Raw genomic sequence first — 22,587 nt, 5'->3', positions numbered from 1 at the left:
AAATTTAAAATTATGCATGACATCATCAAAAGTAACAAACAAACAAATTATATGTACAGTCACTGTACTACAGTGCTGCTGAGGTAAATACCATACCACGGCGTTTTGCGATATAGCCAATTCATACAATTCATCCCGGGATAACTAACAAACTAACTACAAAATTGTAATTCTTGAAATACATATTTAATAAATTTAATTTAAATTAAATGAAATAATTAATCATAAAAACTAGAGAGAACGCTATAGTCGAGTTCCCCGACTATCTGATAAGTGTTACTCAGCTAGTGGAAATGCGAAGAAGAGTCTTCAACAGTGACAGTTTTTGGCGGTTTGTGGGCGTTAGAGTGGGCGTTGCAAAAAGTTTTTGACAAATCGATAGAATTTTACAAGACTAATAAAAAAAATTAGAAAATATATGAACATTTTTCAAAAGACTGGGCGTGGCAGCTTTGGGCGGTTTGTAGGCGTGGACAAAAGTTTTTTGGCAAATCGATAGAAATTTACAAGACTAATACAAGAATAAAAAAATATCAAAACATTTTTCAAAAGTGTGGGCGTGGCAGTTTTGTTCGGTTTGTGGGCGTTAAAGTGGGCGTGGCAAAAATTTTTTTTGACAAATCGAAAGAAATTTACAAAACTAATAAAAAAAGGGAAAATATTATAACATTTTTCAAATGTCTGGGCGTGGCAGCTTTGGGCGGTTTGTGGGCGTTAGAGTGGGCGTGGCATTAAGTTTTTTGGCAAATCGATAGAAATATACAAGACCAATACAAAAATATCAAAACATTTTTCAAAAGTGTGGGCGTGGTAGCTTTTGGCGGTTTGTGGGCGTTAGAATGGGCGTGGCAGAAAGTTTTTTGGCAAATCGATAAAAATTTACAAGACATACATAAATGAAAAAATATCAAAACATTTTTCAAGTGTGTGCGCAGCAGCTTTGGGCGGTTTGTGGGCGTTAGAGTGGGCGTGGCAACATGAATCGAAAAACTTGCGCTGCGTCTGTCTCTGGAGTCTGTATGCTTAATCTTAACTTTCTAGCTTTTGTAGTTCCTGAGATCTCGACGTTCATACGGACGGACAAACGGACATGGCCAGATCGACTCGGCTATTGATCCTGATCAAGAATATATATACTTTATATGGTCGAAGACTCTTCCTTCTGCCTGTTACATACTTTTCAACGAATCTAGTATACCCTTTAACTCCAAGAGTAACGGGTATAACAATAGAGAACGCTATAGTCCCGCCTATACGTATTCAGCGTATATAAACTTAATAGTACTAAAAGTTTTAATCTTTTTAAGAACTTGCACTTATAATACTATTAATACTATAATATTTTGTTATAAATAATAATAATTTAAGACTTAAGTGTTTTTAAAGACTTCTTAACTTATTATTATTTATTTTTTGCACATTTAATTTTAATATACTCTATAAATTTTCCCATTTTTAAAAGCTTACTTTTATATTTTTATTCATATACGTACTCAGCGTATATAATTTTAATAGTACCAAATGAGTACCTTTTTAAAGACTTGTACTTAATTTAGTTAGGTTGGTTCTAATAAGAATAATTTAAGCTTAAGTCTTTTTATAGACTTTTTCTTAACTTAATATTATTTCTCTTTTTTTCACAGTTAATTTTAATATATTTTACAAATTCTATAAATAAATAAAAATATAAGAATTATACTTTTTAAATTATTTTTATATTTTTATACATACATATTTTACATATTTACACGTATTTGTTTAATAGTGCTGCAAGCGTTAGTCTTTATAAAGACTTATACTTTAATACTATAAATTAAATTTTATTTATTTAAAATAATAATATAAGCTTGAGTCTTTTTAAATACTCATTCTTATATTATTATTTTTCTGTTAAGTATTTTTTCTGTGTTCAATGCCTCGTCTAAATAAATTAACTGCTTCTCAACGTGCAAAAACGCAGCTGAGCATGCAGCCAATACCGGAGTCGTTCTATTAGACGGTTTGATCCCGCTCTTCGCGCAATTGAGCAAGCAGCCGATACTCGACGTCGTACTGAAAGGCGACAAAATAGCGACAATCGAGCTGTGGAGCAGGTTCAAAATACTGCTGGCCATAGGGAAAGGGGCTTGGATCCTGCTCTTCGCGCAGTTGATCAAGCAGCCGATACTCGACGTCGTTCTGAAAGGCGACAAAATAGCGAGATTAGGGTTGTGGAGCAGGAACAAAACACCGCCAACCATAGAAGAAGGCGCTTGGATACCGTCTATCGCGCGGATGAGCAAGAAGCAAATACCCTGCGTCGAGCACTGGCAAGAGACACACAGGAACGCTTATTAGAAAGAGAGCGTGATAGGGCTAACAGAGCTAGGGCTAGGGCCGGTAGGGATCGCAGGGCAGTCGAGCAGGCGAGAAATATACTTGCTCGACAAAGCGCACGATTAGCTGCTCGACAAGCCACGATCGATGCAATTAGAAATATTAGTCAAAGAGTTAGTTAGTATAGAAGCCTTAGTGCAAATAGGGAAGCAGAAAATCTTCGGAATGCACTTCGAAGTCAGGAGATTAGACTTGATATAGCTCAAGAAAATAGGACTATTAGAATCAGACCTATTGAAATAGAAGCTCACATAGCCACATTCAATAGAAATGTTAAGCTTGGCCCAGATCAGATTTGCTTTTGTTGCAAAGGATGGTGGTTCCCCAAGCAAATAAGTAAGCTTTCTAGGTCTTATTTGGAAGAACATTGCGAGTTCATGGAAGAGATATATCAAAATGCAAGACATCTTGCTTTCGCTGGTAATCTTTTCAAGTTTTGCAAAACTTGTCACAGCTATATTAAAGCCGACCGAAAGCCCAAAGGGGCCATTGCTAATGGCTTAGATTTCCCAGAAATTCATAACTCTTTGAGGGGTCCACTCCCTTGGAAGAACGACTGATTTCACCTCGCCTTCAATTTATGATTATAAAGTCAATAGGTCAAGAGCGTCAATGTGCTATGAAAGGAGCAGTTGTTAATGTCCCTACTCCAGTAAGCAATATCGTGACGACGATCCACGAGCTTTCAATGAAGCAGAACTAATTCAGCTCCACCTCAAACGAAGAATGGAATACGGACATAATTTCATGGCAGAAACCATACGGCCCGCCAAAATTGCTGACGCTATTAGGTATTTAGTTAATACGGAGCTTTATAGAAGGTATTTAGTTAATACGGAGCTTTATAGAAAGCACAATGTGTCAGTTAACGAGCAGTGGATCTCTGACTTCACATCCGAAAGTGTTCAATTTATAGCATCTCAAGCTGATGTAGCCTTTGTACAGGGACAGCTAGCCATCCAGCAGGAGGATAAAAACTCGGAGGCGCGTAATTCTGATCAGAATAAAGAAGCCGAAGAACTAAATCCTGGAGAACAAGAAACATTGCTTAAGAATAACCAGACACATACTGTAGGAATGACGAGAATTACAATAGCTCCAGGTGAGGGCCAAAAGCCTCTCGACGAAATTCTCGATGCTGATTCTGAAGAACTGGCATTCCCTAGCATATATGCTGGCATTAAAAGACCATGTTCAGAAAGTTACACAACCATAGTTAGATCAGAACTTAGGAATGCAGATAGACGTGGTTGTCGAACTGATAAGTTGTTCTTCAATTATAAGAAGTTGGAATTAATAAAAATTCGAAAAAATAGTTCAACTTGCTTACGTAAGCAGAGTGCCTCCAGTGCCATTACAGCTGCTAACGTCCTGAATGAAGACTTTATGGGCAACCTCATTTGTCATGATGAGAGCTATAGGATCCTTACGGATATTCGCTGGTCTCCTGCTCACTGGAAAGATGATAAGAAAAAGGTCATAGCCATGATTCGCCAATTTGGGCTGCCAACTTTTTTCATAACTTTATCGGCCTCTGAAACTAGGGGGCCAGAGCTGTTATGATGACATGATTAGCCATTTAAGCATATTTGAATATTTTCTTTCTCACAACCATGTGAGCCTCAGTTACGAGGACTGCATTTATGCTATTAGGTCTATTTAGAAAAAGCCACAGATTTTTCTGAAGAGAACATTTACTCAAAATCAAGTTAATGCTTATAATAAACACATTCTTTCTATGCAAAGGGCAAATATGGATATCCAGTTAATTTTGGACCCTTTTGCTTGCTGTAGTTACATTATTAATTATATTAACAAATCCCAACGGGGTATTTCGAAGTTAATGCGAGAAGCGAGTTCGTATGCTTAGACCTACACGCGACCTTCAAAATATGCCTCAGAATTCCACTGACATACAAACAAAGACCAGATTTCCATTAAGGCCTGTGTTTAGCCGATTTTTCAGCAAATTAAGAGTCTAAAAGCCGTAGAAGTACTCGTCAGAGGGCAAATAGTGACAATGACACTGGAGAAGGCAATAACGTTTTAGGAGATGTTTATTTTCCGCTCCGAGAGGGAAGCGACTTTATAAGAGAAAAAATAGGGCTAGTATTATTAAATGTCGTTTTTATTCAAAACGAACTATTTGAGAATGTTAGTCTTTGCTCACTTGGTCGATTTTATTCAAATCTTTCTAATTTAGCCTCTCCAGTGTTTGAGTTTGCTATCTTTAAGTACCGATCTTTAAGGATTCTTGTTGTATATAAAAGTCCGACCTATCCCTTAAAGAAGTTTGAAACTGAATTTAAGGAGTTATTTCAGCAGCACACATTTTAAAATAGTAATTGTTAAGTGTTAGGAGATTTTAACTTGTTCCTCCACTCCATCTCTGGCTGCTGCAAGCAAATTTTCGATTTTTTAGTAGATGTAAAGGGTTTTAGTTCGTTGCTAGATTTGGATTCGTCTACAACCAATAGCAATACGCATATTGATTGGGCGTTTTCAAATATTTTCGATAATCGGGCCACTGCGCGCACATTTGAGACCACATATAGTTACCACAGTGGTATATTAGTTAGCGTTAGGGAGGCAGATTAGGTTTTGTAGTTATTTATATAAACTAAATAAGTATATATTTTTGAATAAAAATTTAAATTTGCTAATTTTATTTAATTTAATTTTATAATTCATTTTTTAATTATTTAATTTATACTAACAATATCTATATCTGCTACGGACAAACAACATTTTTAAGGAACATGGAGTTTTATAAATTTTCCACAGTTTAAAAACTCAAGTCGACTCGTAGGTGCCCCAAAATTTATTTTGGTTTAAAAGAACCCGTTGTAACTCAACGGCCTCCACGTGGTGCTCCCTGGGTACCGATTTATAAATTTTAATCGGAAGCTAATTCGAGCGGCGAAAAGTTACGTACATATGTATATGAAGGCATATTTATTGTTTTTTAAATTTATCTGCTGAATAACGGGTATCGGGTCGGGGAACTCGTTTGGAATTTCAACATCTGGTATTTTTCTTATATCTTCATGACAATACTTGAACGTTCGGTATCTGTCAATGACTTTAGAGTATACCTATCACCCTCAAATACTTCAGGCACGACAAATGGTAAAATTCAGTGCAAGTTGAACTTCGCCAGGAGCATCCTGCTATGATCCTTGACTCGATTCTAACACTGACAACTAATTTTTCAGCGTACTCTTCACTCGGTTAACCTGCCCATTTGCATGACTCAAATGCAGTTTAATTTTCTGCCCTGATCGGCGATGATGCGCTGTGACGCACTAAAAAAGGATAGGGAAAAGAAGTTCCGCTTAAACTTTTCCAGAAGTTGGTTTCACAGATCTACATGTTGACTCATGGACTTTATTAATTGCCGACCATTTGAAAGCTCTGGGTACAACTGGTAAGTTGTTTTACCAAGTCTTTTTACTTTGCGATATAGTACACCTTTTCGCAAATCATAGGTTTTGGCCAAATTTGCATACAACTCAGCTGAATCCATTTTATTGACAATTTCCGTTATCTCGGGGTCAGTAAGCATCCTAGTAAGTGCAATTTCAAACACATTTACTTGTTTTTCGGGAATTTATTTCAATAACGAAACATGTTTGGGTAACAAAGGATTTCTGGACAGGAAATCTACGTGAGCCATACGCTTACCCTGTCAATATTGAACATCAAAATTAAATCACTGTAAGTAGGACCGCAGGGTTGAACCCTGAGGGCTAAATTAACTTTTGTGAAGCTTTTAATAAACCACAATCTTTGTAGACTACAAACTCGCGGCCGATCAAGTAATGACGAATATATTTAAAGGCCCATACCACTGCCAAGGCTTCCAGCTTATATAAGGTTTACCTGAATTCCACAGAGGTAGTCGTTTTGCTAAAGTATTCGATCACATGAACACTTGTTTATTACGGACTTGCCTCGGTATCACTTTTCAATTGGTCATTCGGGACTACATTAAATAATATTTCCATAGTATTTTCGTTAATGGTGACTTCGCTCAAGACTTGCAATGTACTATGCACACTGCCACCTCCAATGCCTTTTATCATTACAATCTTGTTTATGCGTTTACAAGATAACGTTTTAGTAATTTCTCCTTAATCATGGAGCATTCTGCGCCAGAGTCAAAACAACCCATTGGCTTTGCCCCAATACATTGGTTAACGGTCTTTTGTTGAATCACGTCTTGTTTGGATGCATTTCCGTTTTTGGGGCACTAAATGAAAAAATGTCCCGGTTAACCGCACCGATAACAAATAATATTTGATTTGTCACGCTGAGGTTTCGACTCTCTAGCCTGTCGCATTTTACTTTGGCATTCAAAAATTCGATGTCCCGAATTTAAACAAAGGTATCACAAAGTAGGTACTCTACGGTGCGTATGGTCAGGTACAAGATGGTCATCACGAGCATGTCGTTTTTTGTCAAACGTAAAGGCTTTTAATTCCGCCTGAAGTTTACTCCTACTGCGCATGTTGAATGTAAAAATGCTGCAAATGACTGTCAATGTTTGTCATATGCACAAGAACAGTTGTAATCCCATATTTCTCCACTTCGTAGTGAGCGTTCTCACCAACCGACTCGCGTACACAGCGAAACATTCGGCACCAGTCGGGCGGCTGTTGAGTAAATCTAAAAACATTGCGGCTGGCGTCTCTTCGGTTTCGAAGCGCTGGTGAAATTAGTGCTGGAAGTCTTTCAAGTCATACGAAATTTGCGTAAGCCACTGGGATGCGCTCAGTGCCACGATCAATTTACTACCTTGAAGGGGCTGTTCCGATAAAATTATTAGTAGTTGGATACCACTTTCCTGATTCTACGTTTGCAGCTTCAAATTGCTGCCCACGTGTCGGCGTTGCTTGCATGATTTCGCAAGTTCAGCGAATTTCCGATTTTGCATTTCCAAAACTGCACGCCAACGCTTCTTGAAAAACGCAGGTGCCGCACAGATCCCACTGATATCGAGACGTCAGGGTTTGGGTTGTTGTTGTCCATCGGTTCTTCCATAGTTAATCGATTTTAAAAGGCTGCGCGCATCAACGAGTTCACTTGTCTGCATTTGCTTCTACGAAACAGCTAACGTTCTCGCCTCTAGCATGGTTTATTTCCTTTTTGTTTTGTTATATTTCCTTTTGTCGTATCGATATTGCACTCTAACCAGCGCAAGTCACCACGTTCAGCAACAGCTCTATCGGTGTCGCTCTAACACATTTATTCCCATTCTCATATAATTTGTCGCTTTACCTCTTTTACATTGATATCAAATGAAATATGCAGAAAAATAAAGCAGTACAGACTTGCACACCCCTTACATTGCCATAAGCGCAATAAGAAGCAAATAACGACTATGTTCATACCCATTAATTTCGTTACGACATATATATATATATGAATTCTACTCTCGTCGGTGGTCGTTGAGCTGGTAAGTTGAAAAACGGCCGCTGAAACGCTGCCGCTTGCGACGTCAAGGGCAGCCGAAGCTCGCTGTACAGTTTTCATAAAGCGGGAGGCGACCGTGCACAAACTGCTGTCGATGCTTTTCGGATAGCCACAGACAAAAGGCATATCCAGAAATCGCAAGGGGGAGTTGGGGCCGTCACAGTGTTACTGTTATAAGGGAACTACCCTCTTTTATTGAGCTTCTGCTCTTTGTTTGTTGTTACTTCTCGTAGCTAGGCTGTTTCCGATTAGTGCTGATTTCCTCTCTAAACATCTGGATGTACTTTTGGTTTTATTTACTCAAATGGTAAGGATAAGGGAGACTCAGAATGTCTTGGGAGATGGTGACATTGGGGGCAGCGTTCATCGGGGTGCAATAACGCCTCTTTATGTATGACCCATACTGGGTTATTGAATGACAAAGCTGATTTTTTAATTATTATATTTTTTGCAGGTCTTTAATCGTTGTTAACAAAATTAGGTGCCCTCTCAGGATAAGGAGGATATAGATAAGGAGTTGATTGAGTTTCATTCACGTCCGCGTCGTTCTCTTAAATTGGGTCAATCAAAATTTGCCGCTCCGCTGGACGTGGCTTATGATAGAGATAGAGGTTTGTGGGAGATGACCAAATATGTATATATTCTTTAGAGAAAACACTTTCTGCATCCGCTAAATGCGGATATTATTATTATATAATAATATAATGAACTTGACTATAGCGTTTTCTCTTGTTATAAAAATGTTTAATGTTGGTTTATTTAACGTTAAATAAAAGTATATTAATGTATCAGGTAATATATTATCACAGTCGGACTTTTTTTAGTCGAGCATTAATAGAGGCACTGGACTATAGCGATCTCGCTTTTAAAGTAATAATAATGCACTACCCAGGACGTTTGCAATAAGCTGATAAGGAATAATTTGTAGTCTTATGAAATTTAGTAAACCGAAATATAAGACTTCCATACTCTATTGTTCGGAAGTACGAGGGATATGAAGATATGCAAACAGCAAAGGGAGAATCCAAAAAAAGTGAATCCATTAGCATGCAGTAATGAAGCGGCTTGTAATGATAGTATAGCTATTTTTAAAGATCTTTCTAATGAGCCGCATTATATATTTATGGAATTTCTAATAGACGTGCCTATAATTTATGTTTCTCGGATAGGTGTTATTGTTTAAACAACAAATTACACTGATTTATAAATATGTATATAGTCACATATCCATAAGTCCCTAAGACTTAAGCACATGCCTACACACTAATACACATACAACATGTACACCCAAACACACCCACACACCCAACACAACTCTGGATGTACCCAACAGATACCAGATACCTGATAAGTCACCCACTGGTAGACTAAACATCCGTTGCCTAATTTAAACAATCTATGCTTAAGCCCTCGCATCGTCGTTGCGTTCCCACGTTCAAAGCTCGGACTCGCAATCCCGAAAAACAGAAGTATTAGATTTCAATAAACAAAATTATAAGAATCTAAGAGCACTTGTATCCAAGAGCGAATGCACTTGAATCCAAGAGAAATGCGAAGACTATTAAAGTCTGCAACTCCAAAGCTTTCTCTCTTCATTTGATCAGAACCCTAAAGTCTAAAGTCCATATTAGAAAAGCTCGAAACCGAGGCTTGAACGTCAATCAAATCAGAGTAATTATCAGAGTTCAGTTTGAGACCTAATTATAATCGGTCGGTGTTCTTCTCAACTAAAAATATTGTAATCATTCAGTAAAATAAAATTATACTTTTTTTTTACATATGAGTATTGCGATTATTTAATTGGCGCAGTCGGTAGGATCTGTTAAATAAAGAGTCCTTTTAGTACGGTACTGATCCATTGAAGGATACGCTATACAACTAGCTATCCAGGATCGGCGAATTAAAACAGTGATTCTAAAATTATTTTGAGATCCGCAAAAGAATCTACGTGAAAGTAGTATTCAAGAAAAAACAAGAGAGAACGCTATAGTCGAGTTCCCCGACTATCTGATACCCGTTACTCAGCTAGTGGAAGGGAGAAGGAGAGTCTTAAACACAGTTTTTGGCGGTTTGTAGGCGTTATAGTGGGCGTGGCAGAAAGTTTTTTGGCAAATCGATAGAATTTTACAAGACTAATAAAAAAAATGAAAACATATAAAAACATTTCTCAAAAGTGTGGGAGTAGCAGCTTTGGGCGGTTTGTGGGCGTTAGAGTGGGCGTGGCAAAAAGTTTTTTGGCAAATCGATAGAAATTTACAAGACCAATACAAAAATGAAAAAATTTCAAAACATTTTTCAAAAGTGTGGGCGTAGCAGCTTTGGGCGGTTTGTGGGCGTTAGAGTGGGCGTGGCAAAAAGTTTTTTGACAAATCGATAGAAATTTACAAGACCAATACAAAAATGAAAAAATATCAAAACATTTTTCAAAAGTGTGGGCGTGGCAGTTTTGGGCGATTTGTGGGCGTTAGAGTGGGCGTGGCAACATGAATCGACAAACTTGCGCTGCTTCTATGTCTCTGGAGTCTGTATGCTTAATCTCAACTTTCTAGCTTTTGTAGTTCCTGAGATCACAGCGTTCATACGGACGGACAGACAGACAGACGGACAGACGGACAGACAGACGGACGGACAGACGGACATGGCCAAATCGACTCGACTATTGATCCTGATCAAGAATATATATACTTTATATGGTCGGAAACGCTTCCTTCTGCCTGTTACATACTTTTCAACGAATCTAGTATACCCTTTTACTCTACGAGTAACGGGTATAAAAATCCCGTGTGGTCAGTAACATCTGCAAAACAATTTAAAATCCCGTGCGGTCGGAAACAAAATTAATTAAAATTTTTAATTCCGTAACTTAAAACAAAGAATTTAAATAAACACCACCGTGTATCCAAGTACTTATACAAATACAACATGGCAGTTTCGCAACTTTCGGAAACCCACCTAAATCAATTATTAAATCAAATTAAAGAACTGAACTACTACGATGGCACACCTGGCAAGCTGTGTGTTTGTTAACCAGGTCGAGCAGCTACTCAACTTATACCCTACCCAAGATGCCAGACAAGCACACGTTATCTACGGAGCAGTGAAACGGTTACTAGTGGATGCAGCATTGGAGGTCGTGACCCAAGAAAGAGTAAACACATGGCTGGATACAAAGACGGTCCTGGCGATGGCATTCAAGGATCACAGGCCCTACATAAAACTTATAAGACAACTGGAGGATACATCATACCCCGGAAGCATCTGTAAGTTCATCGAGAAGCTCGAATCACAATATTGGATTATGTTTGACAAGTTAGAATTAGAAAGCGACCCTGTAGATAAGTCAAATTACACTGAAATGTTAAAAAGAACTGTTAAATCTGTAATAGATCGAAAACTGCCGGATAGAATTTATATGTCATTGGCACGCAAAGATATTGATACTATTTATAAATTAAAACAAGCTTCAATGGAGCTAGGCCTCTATGACGCCAGTCCAGAAAATCAGCGTTTTAATAGGTCAGAAGGGAACAGACGCAGGAACAGGGGAAATCATAGTCAAAGCAATAATCAAAGATATTACAATAATAGAAATTACAATCACAGCAATTATTATCCTGGAACGAATCAGAATAACAATACGCAACATCAAAATTCAAATCAACCTACAATAAATCAAAATCAGTACTCCACTCGTCCCATACCGGTTAATCAAAGGGGAAATTATTACACGTTTAGAAGGGAGTTAACACAAGGCCAACAAAACAATCCTCTTAACAATTCCCTTAATTTCCAACCTTCAACTTCAAATAATACTAACGGTCAAATGCCGGTAAAAAGACAACGCGAAAGTCAAAGTGGCCAAAGCAGAATGGATGTAAATTTTCATCAAACTGCCTCGGACACTCAAGTGACACAGGAGGACGTACCAGTCCCCATGTAAGAATAGGTTATCATAACAAAATTTACAAGGGAATGATCGACACAGGTTCATCCATCAATATCATAAGGGAAAATTTTGAAAATTTAGAAGAAAATGAAGAAGATCTAACAGTGTATAACATTAAAGGGGCAATAAAATTAAAGAATAGCATAATCATGAAACCCACTTCAGTATGTCCGTCTGTTCAGAAATTCTGTATCCACAAATTTTCCGACAATTATGATTTCCTGTTAGGTCGAAAATATCTAGAAGATACGAAAGCTAAGATAGATTATGATAACGAGACGGTAACTTTAGGTTCAAGAACCTTTAAGTTTGTGTATGGAGAAAAGAAGGGCGAACCGCATCTAAATGCCTCGACCCACAGCAAAAGGATGATTCCACTCCAGTGGAGGAAATCAATCCAAAGATGCGAAAGGTTAAGACCGCACCTAAGTGCCTTAAACCAAAGCATCAACAACAGAAGAAGGAGACCGCATTACCAAAATGCCTCACTTCAAAAGTTGTTAGTGACACAGTGGACAGTGATGTAACACATCTCGATCCCATGTCCGTTGACAACGATATAGTCAACTTCGCGATCAACAATGAGTTACTCGAATGTAACGAGTACAGACTCGAACATCTAAATGTAGAGGAAATTGAATGTTTAAAGAAAGTTCTATACGAATATAGAGACATTCACTACAAGGAAGGCGAAAATTTGACCTTCACCAGTACTATTAAACATGTCATTCAGACTCAGCTTGAGGATCCAGTATACCTTAAACCCTATAAGTACCCCCAAAGTGTTGACCAAGAAGTCAACAAACAAATTAAAGAAATGAAAGAGCAAGGGATCGTTCGCAAATCGAAGTCCCCTTATTGTTCTCCTATTTGGGTGGTCCCCAAGAAGGCAGACGCCTCTGGGAAACAAAAATTTAGGTTGGTAGTTGATTACAGGAATCTAAACGAGATAACTGTTAATGACAAATTCCCAATTCCTCGAATGGATGAGATATTGGATAAATTGGGTAGATGCCAATATTTTACCACCATTGATCTAGCTAAGGGTTTTCACCAAATCCAGATGGACGAAAATTCTATTGCAAAAACAGCTTTTTCAACTAAGCATGGGCATTACGAATATACACGTATGCCTTTTGGCCTAAAGAATGCTCCCTCCAGCTACATTTCAGAGATGTATGAATAATCTTTTGGAAGATTTGATTTACAAAGATTGTTTAGTCTATTTGGACGATATTATTGTTTACTCCACTTCATTGGAGGAACATATTTTATCTCTAAAGAAAGTCTTTGAGAAACTGAGAGACGCCAACTTGAAGTTGCAGCTAGACAAATGTGAATTCATGAAAAAAGAAACTGAATTCCTGGGACATGTTGTCACAACAAATGGCATTAAACCAAACCCAAACAAAACCATTGCAATCACAAATTTTCCGTTACCTAAGACACCTAAACAGATAAAATCATTTTTTGGATTATGTGGGTTCTATCGCAAGTTTATTCCTAACTTTGCCAAGATAGTTAAAACCATGACCCTCAAATTAAAGAAAGGTGCTATAATAGATATTAAATGTAAAGACTACATCGAATCATTTTAAAAACTAAAGGTTTTGATAACTTCAGATCCGATATTAATCTACCCCGATTTTTCGAAGCCTTTTTCTCTAACAACTGACGCGAGTAATGTAGCTATTGGTGCAGTGCTCTCACAGAACCATAAGCCCGTTTGTTATGCCAGCAGAACGCTGAACGAACACGAAATCAACTACGCTACCATTGAAAAAGAATTGTTAGCTATAGTTTGGGCGACAAAATATTTCAGGTCATACTTATTCGGCAGGCCATTTGAAATAAGCCATTGGTATGGCTTAGGTAAAGAGCCGAACATGAAATTACAAAGGTGGAAAATCAAACTTAATGAATTCGATTATAAAATAAGATATCTTCCAGGCAAAGAAAACTATGTCGCGGATGCTCTTTCCCGCACAAAAATAGACGAAGTCATGGTTGGCGAAGTCGCAAACAGCGCAGACGCAACTATACATAGTGCTAATGAAGATAATTTAAATTATATATCCATAACGGAGAGACCAATCAATTTCTTTTCTAGACAAATAGAGATAGAAAAAGGCGACAGTGACACAACAAGTGTAAGTCACTACTTGCAAAAACTAAAGATTAAAATAATCTATAAAGAAATGACACCTGAACTCGCCAAAACCCTCATTAAGGAATATGTGTGCACCAAGAAAAGCGCAATTTACTTCCCTAATGATGAGGATTTTCTGATCTTCCAGAGGGCATTTACCGAAATCATAAGCCCTAACAATTTCACAAAACTATTGAGATGTACCACGAAGCTAATTGATATACTAACTTATGCGGAATTTAAGGATTTAATCCTAAAGAGACATAAGGAAGTTTTACACCCAGGTATAGAAAAAACCATTAATTGGTTTAAAAAAGAATACTGTTACCCAGATAGTCAAAAGCTAATTCAAAACATTATTAATGAATGTGAAATCTGTAATCTAGCAAAAACAGAACATCGAGACACTAAATTGACATTTGAAACAACACCAGAAATATTTAACACAAGGGAAAAATACGTGATAGATTTTTATCTCACGGGTAACCAGATCTTCTTATCTTGTATTGATATTTATTCAAAATTGCCTCCCTAGTTGAAGTAAAAAGTAGAGATTGGCTAGAAGCGAAAAGAGCCATTACTAAAATATTCAATGATATGGGAAAGCCACAAGAAATTAAAGCAGACAAAGATTCAGCTTTTATGTGCATAGCTTTGCAAAATTGGTTAAGATCCGAAGGCGTACAAATTTCTGTAACAACCAGCAAAAATGGTGTATCCGATATAGAAAGATTTCACAAGACCGTAAACGAAAAGCTAAGAATCATCGGTAGTGAACAAAATATCGAAGATAGGTTTACAAGGTTCGAAACAATCTTATACGTCTATAATCATAAAACTAAACATAATAGTACAAAACGATCTCCGGCAGACATTTTTCTATATGCAGGCAGCCCAGACTTTAACGTACAACAAAACAAAATTGATAAGATCGAATATCTTAATAAGAATAGACATGATTTTGAAGTTGATATAAAATATAGACAGGCTCCACTCGTGAAGAGTAAAATCACCAATCCATTTAAAAAGACAGGAAGAATTGAACAAGTAGACAGTAAACATTTTGAGGAAACAAACCGCGGCAGGAAAATCGTTCATTATAAATCAAAATTCAAGAAACAAAAAAAGATTAATAAGAGCAAATACGATAATTCCAGACCAGCCAGAGAAGCGCAAAGTACGCAATATATTTCTAATAATGCTTAGTTGCATGTTATCACTTATCACTATGGTCAAATGCAGCAACATCGAAGTAAACCCAATAAGTGCGAAAAATGGATACCTTATATTCCAAACCGGAACGATGGAAATTCCAACCAGCTACGAATACCACTATTTGAGTGTAAACATAACAAAGACAATGCTTATGTTCGAAAATCTAGTAACTGAAGCAAATGACTATCCCAATGTACCTCAGATACAATATTTAGTCGATAAACTAAAACGGGAAATAAATGGATTAAGAATTATTAACAGAAGTAAAAGAGGTCTCTTGAACGTAGTAGGGAAGGCATATAAATACTTATTTGGTACATTAGATGAAGACGACAGGGAGGAGTTAGAGGAAAAAATTAATAACATGTCAGAAGACTCCGGTAAAACCCATGATCTAAACATGGTTATCGACATAATTAACAGCGGTATAGACATAATTAATAGGCTCAAGGTGGAAAAAGAACAGAACCAACAAATAACGATACTGATATTCAACCTACAGCAGTTTACAGAATACATAGAAGACATCGAGTTAGGTATGCAATTAACCAGATTAGGGATCTTTAACCCAAAATTACTAAAACATGATTATTTGAAACACATAAATTCGGAGAAAATGCTAAAGATAAAACAAGAGAGAACGCTATAGTCGAGTTCCCCGACTATCTGATACCCGTTACTCAGCTAGTGGAAGGGAGAAGGAGAGTCTTAAACACAGTTTTTGGCGGTTTGTAGGCGTTATAGTGGGCGTGGCAGAAAGTTTTTTGGCAAATCAATAGAATTTTACAAGACTAATAAAAAAATGAAAACATATCAAAACATTTTTCAAAAGTGTGGGAGTAGCAGCTTTGGGCGGTTTGTGGGCGTTAGAGTGGGCGTGGCAAAAAGTTTTTTGGCAAATCGATAGAAATTTATAAGACCAATACAAAAATGAAAAAATTTCAAAACATTTTTCAAAAGTGTGGGCGTAGCAGCTTTGGGCGGTTTGTGGGCGTTAGAGTGGGCGTGGCAACATGAATCGACAAACTTGCGCTGCGTCTATGTCTCTGGAGTCTGTATGCTTAATCTCAACTTTCTAGCTTTTGTAGTTCCTGAGATCACAGCGTTCATACGGACGGACAGACAGACGGACAGACGGACATGGTCATATCGACTCGGCTATTGGTCCTGATCAAGAATATATATACTTTATATGGTCGGAAACCCTTCCTTCTGCCTGTTACATACTTTTCAACGAATCTAGTATACCCTTTTACTCTACGAGTAACGGGTATAAACATCAACTTGGCTCAAGACAGACACGAACGAAATTTTGATTATATCCCACGTTCCTAGCGAGGTCACGAAAGTTCCGATATTTCAAATAGTTCCGTACCCAGATGAACATAACTATATTCTAACCGAGCAAATATTCGATAAGTTTTATGTATTCAATAACCAAGTATTTCATAAAGATACAGATAAATTAATATTCGACAAATGTGTTGTTGGACTTATTAAACAAGAGCAAACTCAATGCAAATACATTAAAACCCAAAGAAATTTCCAAATAAATTATATAGAACCAAATATACTTTTAACATGGAATATTCCTGAAACAGTTGTCAACCAAAATTGTATCAACAACAAAATATTAATATCAGGAAACAACATCATTAAAATTAAAAATTGTACCATGCAAATAGATGAATTCCTAATTTCTAATAATGTAGCAGATTTTACACAAACGATTTATATCACCAACAATGTTACACGCTTAGAACCAATAAATCACTTAGAAACAAAAGAAATGATAAAATTGCATGTAAAACACTACAAGTTTTTCCAAATTATATGCATGACAACTTTTGTCATCATGATAATTAGTTTGACTCTGTATTTAGCATATAAGTTTAAAAATATACCTAAGAAAATTATTGTCAAATATTGTAAACAAAACGAAGAACATCCGCACCTTGAAACTAATGTCAAGGAAAATATTCAACCAGAAAACAATGTTATGATATATCCAAATTCAACGACCTGAGGACAGGCCAAATTCAATGATTGGGGGAGTGACATATCCATAAGTCCCTAAGACTTAAGCACATGCCTACACACTAATACACATACAACATGTACACCCAAACACACCCACACACCCAACACAACTCTGGATGTACCCAACAGATACCAGATACCTGATAAGTCACCCCCTGGTAGACTAAACATCCGTTGCCTAATTTAAACAATCTATGCTTAAGCCCTCGCATCGTCGTTGCGTTCCCACGTTCAAAGCTCGGACTCGCAATCCCGAAAAACAGAAGTATTAGATTTCAATAAACAAAATTATAAGAATCTAAGAGCACTTGTATCCAAGAGCGAATGCACTTGAATCCAAGAGAAATGCGAAGACTATTAAAGTCTGCAACTCCAAAGCTTTCTCTCTTCATTTGATCAGAACCCTAAAGTCTAAAGTCCATATTAGAAAAGCTCGAAACCGAGGCTTGAACGTCAATCAAATCAGAGTAATTATCAGAGTTCAGTTTGAGACCTAATTATAATCGGTCGGTGTTCTTCTCAACTAAAAATATTGTAATCATTCAGTAAAATAAAATTATACTTTTTTTTTACATATGAGTATTGCGATTATTTAATTGGCGCAGTCGGTAGGATCTGTTAAATAAAGAGTCCTTTTAGTACGGTACTGATCCATTGAAGGATACGCTATACAACTAGCTATCCAGGATCGGCGAATTAAAACAGTGATTCTAAAATTATTTTGAGATCCGCAAAAGAATCTACGTGAAAGTAGTATTCAAGAAAAAACAAGAGAGAACGCTATAGTCGAGTTCCCCGACTATCTGATACCCGTTACTCAGCTAGTGGAAGGGAGAAGGAGAGTCTTAAACACAGTTTTTGGCGGTTTGTAGGCGTTATAGTGGGCGTGGCAGAAAGTTTTTTGGCAAATCGATAGAATTTTACAAGACTAATAAAAAAAATGAAAACATATAAAAACATTTCTCAAAAGTGTGGGAGTAGCAGCTTTGGGCGGTTTGTGGGCGTTAGAGTGGGCGTGGCAAAAAGTTTTTTGGCAAATCGATAGAAATTTACAAGACCAATACAAAAATGAAAAAATTTCAAAACATTTTTCAAAAGTGTGGGCGTAGCAGCTTTGGGCGGTTTGTGGGCGTTAGAGTGGGCGTGGCAAAAAGTTTTTTGACAAATCGATAGAAATTTACAAGACCAATACAAAAATGAAAAAATATCAAAACATTTTTCAAAAGTGTGGGCGTGGCAGTTTTGGGCGATTTGTGGGCGTTAGAGTGGGCGTGGCAACATGAATCGACAAACTTGCGCTGCTTCTATGTCTCTGGAGTCTGTATGCTTAATCTCAACTTTCTAGCTTTTGTAGTTCCTGAGATCACAGCGTTCATACGGACGGACAGACAGACAGACGGACAGACAGACAGACGGACGGACAGACGGACATGGCCAAATCGACTCGACTATTGATCCTGATCAAGAATATATATACTTTATATGGTCGGAAACGCTTCCTTCTGCCTGTTACATACTTTTCAACGAATCTAGTATACCCTTTTACTCTACGAGTAACGGGTATAAAAATCCCGTGTGGTCAGTAACATCTGCAAAACAATTTAAAATCCCGTGCGGTCGGAAACAAAATTAATTAAAATTTTTAATTCCGTAACTTAAAACAAAGAATTTAAATAAACACCGTGTATCCAAGTACTTATACAAATACAACATGGCAGTTTCGCAACTTTCGGAAACCCACCTAAATCAATTATTAAATCAAATTAAAGAACTGAACTACTACGATGGCACACCTGGCAAGCTGTCTGTGTTTGTTAACCAGGTCGAGCAGCTACTCAACTTATACCCTACCCAAGATGCCAGACAAGCACACGTTATCTACGGAGCAGTGAAACGGTTACTAGTGGATGCAGCATTGGAGGTCGTGACCCAAGAAAGAGTAAACACATGGCTGGATACAAAGACGGTCCTGGCGATGGCATTCAAGGATCACAGGCCCTACATAAAACTTATAAGACAACTGGAGGATACATCCTACCCCGGAAGCATCTGTAAGTTCATCGAGAAGCTCGAATCACAATATTGGATTATGTTTGACAAGTTAGAATTAGAAAGCGACCCTGTAGATAAGTCAAATTACACTGAAATGTTAAAAAGAACTGTTAAATCTGTAATAGATCGAAAACTGCCGGATAGAATTTATATGTCATTGGCACGCAAAGATATTGATACTATTTATAAATTAAAACAAGCTTCAATGGAGCTAGGCCTCTATGACGCCAGTCCAGAAAATCAGCGTTTTAATAGGTCAGAAGGGAACAGACGCAGGAACAGGGGAAATCATAGTCAAAGCAATAATCAAAGATATTACAATAATAGAAATTACAATCACAGCAATTATTATCCTGGAACGAATCAGAATAACAATACGCAACATCAAAATTCAAATCAACCTACAATAAATCAAAATCAGTACTCCACTCGTCCCATACCGGTTAATCAAAGGGGAAATTATTACACGTTTAGAAGGGAGTTAACACAAGGCCAACAAAACAATCCTCTTAACAATTCCCTTAATTTCCAACCTTCAACTTCAAATAATACTAACGGTCAAATGCCGGTAAAAAGACAACGCGAAAGTCAAAGTGGCCAAAGCAGAATGGATGTAAATTTTCATCAAACTGCCTCGGACACTCAAGTGACACAGGAGGACGTACCAGTCCCCATGTAAGAATAGGTTATCATAACAAAATTTACAAGGGAATGATCGACACAGGTTCATCCATCAATATCATAAGGGAAAATTTTGAAAATTTAGATGAAAATGAAGAAGATCTAACAGTGTATAACATTAAAGGGGCAATAAAATTAAAGAATAGCATAATCATGAAACCCACTTCAGTATGTCCGTCTGTTCAGAAATTCTGTATCCACAAATTTTCCGACAATTATGATTTCCTGTTAGGTCGAAAATATCTAGAAGATACGAAAGCTAAGATAGATTATGATAACGAGACGGTAACTTTAGGTTCAAGAACCTTTAAGTTTGTGTATGGAGAAAAGAAGGGCGAACCGCATCTAAATGCCTCGACCCACAGCAAAAGGATGATTCCACTCCAGTGGAGGAAATCAATCCAAAGATGCAAAAGGTTAAGACCGCACCTAAGTGCCTTAAACCAAAGCATCAACAACAGAAGAAGGAGACCGCATTACCAAAATGCCTCACTTCAAAAGTTGTTAGTGACACAGTGGACAGTGATGTAACACATCTCGATCCCATGTCCGTTGACAACGATATAGTCAACTTCGCGATCAACAATGAGTTACTCGAATGTAACGAGTACAGACTCGAACATCTAAATGTAGAGGAAATTGAATGTTTAAAGAAAGTTTTATACGAATATAGAGACATTCACTACAAGGAAGGCGAAAATTTGACCTTCACCAGTACTATTAAACATGTCATTCAGACTCAGCTTGAGGATCCAGTATACCTTAAACCCTATAAGTACCCCCAAAGTGTTGACCAAGAAGTCAACAAACAAATTAAAGAAATGAAAGAGCAAGGGATCGTTCGCAAATCGAAGTCCCCTTATTGTTCTCCTATTTGGGTGGTCCCCAAGAAGGCAGACGCCTCTGGGAAACAAAAATTTAGGTTGGTAGTTGATTACAGGAATCTAAACGAGATAACTGTTAATGACAAATTCCCCATTCCTCGAATGGATGAGATATTGGATAAATTGGGTAGATGCCAATATTTTACCACCATTGATCTAGCTAAGGGTTTTCACCAAATCCAGATGGACGAAAATTCTATTGCAAAAACAGCTTTTTCAACTAAGCATGGGCATTACGAATATACACGTATGCCTTTTGGCCTAAAGAATGCTCCCTCCAGCTACATTTCAGAGATGTATGAATAATCTTTTGGAAGATTTGATTTACAAAGATTGTTTAGTCTATTTGGACGATATTATTGTTTACTCCACTTCATTGGAGGAACATATTTTATCTCTAAAGAAAGTCTTTGAGAAACACACTAATACACATACAACATGTACACCCAAACACACCCACACACCCAACACAACTCTGGATGTACCCAACAGATACCAGATACCTGATAAGTCACCCACTGGTAGACTAAACATCCGTTGCCTAATTTAAACAATCTATGCTTAAGCCCTCGCATCGTCGTTGCGTTCCCACGTTCAAGGCTCGGACTCGCAATCCCGAAAAACAGAAGTATTAGATTTCAATAAACAAAATTATAAGAATCTAAGAGCACTTGTATCCAAGAGCGAATGCACTTGAATCCAAGAGAAATGCGAAGACTATTAAAGTCTGCAACTCCAAAGCTTTCTCTCTTCATTTGATCAGAACCCTAAAGTCTAAAGTCCATATTAGAAAAGCTCGAAACCGAGGCTTGAACGTCAATCAAATCAGAGTAATTATCAGAGTTCAGTTTGAGACCTAATTATAATCGGTCGGTGTTCTTCTCAACTAAAAATATTGTAATCATTCAGTTAAATAAAATTATATTTTTTTTTTTACATATGAGTATTGCGATTATTTAATTATATATATAAAAAGATCAAATATACTTACCAGCAACTGACTTTCCCCGATTAGATGGGTCATGATATGAGTCTATTCCGCAAACCATTACATTTTTGAATGGAATTTTTACCGTCCATAATGAGCCTCCAATTTTACAGTTCATTTGTAGCACAATTTTTTGAACCACGGAACGAATTTTTGATTCATTTAGTAAGGTTGTAGCATTTATAACCTGAAAATAAATTTGGGAGCTTTAAAAAAGGTTTCCACTGGTGTTTAAATACTTTAGCATTTTACTGTACTAATTTAATTTTATAAAGGACCGGCATAGTCGATTGCAGCTATGTATATGTTACTCTGATAACACAATCCAATTTCAAAATATTTTGTTGATTAGGGTAGATAAGTTAAAATTCCGGACACATTGGAAAAACGAGTATCCCGAGGAATTTCTGGAGAATACCAAATATACCGACAAATGTTAGAGGAAATGCCAAATTTTATCCCGGGAATACCTTGATATTTACTCGCGTATTCCATACGCTTTCCTTTAGAATTCCTGTTTAAACAATTTTCTTTTAAATTATAGAAAAATGTCCCTAAAACACACAAAAAGTTTCAGATTCAATTTTGATTTTTTTTTTTCAAAAATGAAAAGAATTTGGGAAATGTTTTAAAGCTTTTCAAAATGGTAGTCATATAAAAATTAAATCAATTTCATTTTATTTAAAAACAAGAGAGAACGCTATAGTCTATATAGACTCTAACACCCACAAACCGCCCAAAGCTGCCACGCCCACACTTTTGAAAAATGTTTTAATTTTTT

General features: G+C 37.0%; 1 protein-coding gene across 12 annotated transcripts in view; it reads right to left on the bottom strand.

Annotated features, from left to right (window-relative positions):
* Nucleotides 1–22,587, bottom strand: part of LOC26535169 (protein argonaute-3) — a 157,050-nt gene that overhangs the window by 122,258 nt on the left and 12,205 nt on the right. For all 12 annotated transcript variants that reach the window (XR_005562065.2, XM_039377347.2, XM_039377349.2 and 9 more), the window contains one exon: nt 21,810–21,993. Coding sequence is in view for 11 of the 12 variants with exons in the window: in XM_039377347.2 (XP_039233281.1) it covers nt 21,810–21,993 (184 nt within the window). In the remaining variant the exon portion in view is untranslated. The remainder of the gene's footprint in view (nt 1–21,809; nt 21,994–22,587) is intronic.

The sequence above is a fragment of the Drosophila yakuba genome, unplaced genomic scaffold (genome assembly GCF_016746365.2).
Source record: "Drosophila yakuba strain Tai18E2 unplaced genomic scaffold, Prin_Dyak_Tai18E2_2.1 Segkk50_quiver_pilon_scaf, whole genome shotgun sequence".
NCBI lineage: Eukaryota > Metazoa > Arthropoda > Insecta > Diptera > Drosophilidae > Drosophila > Drosophila yakuba.
Note: the sequence above shows the minus strand (reverse complement) of the source record. Positions and strands in the feature narration are given on the sequence as shown.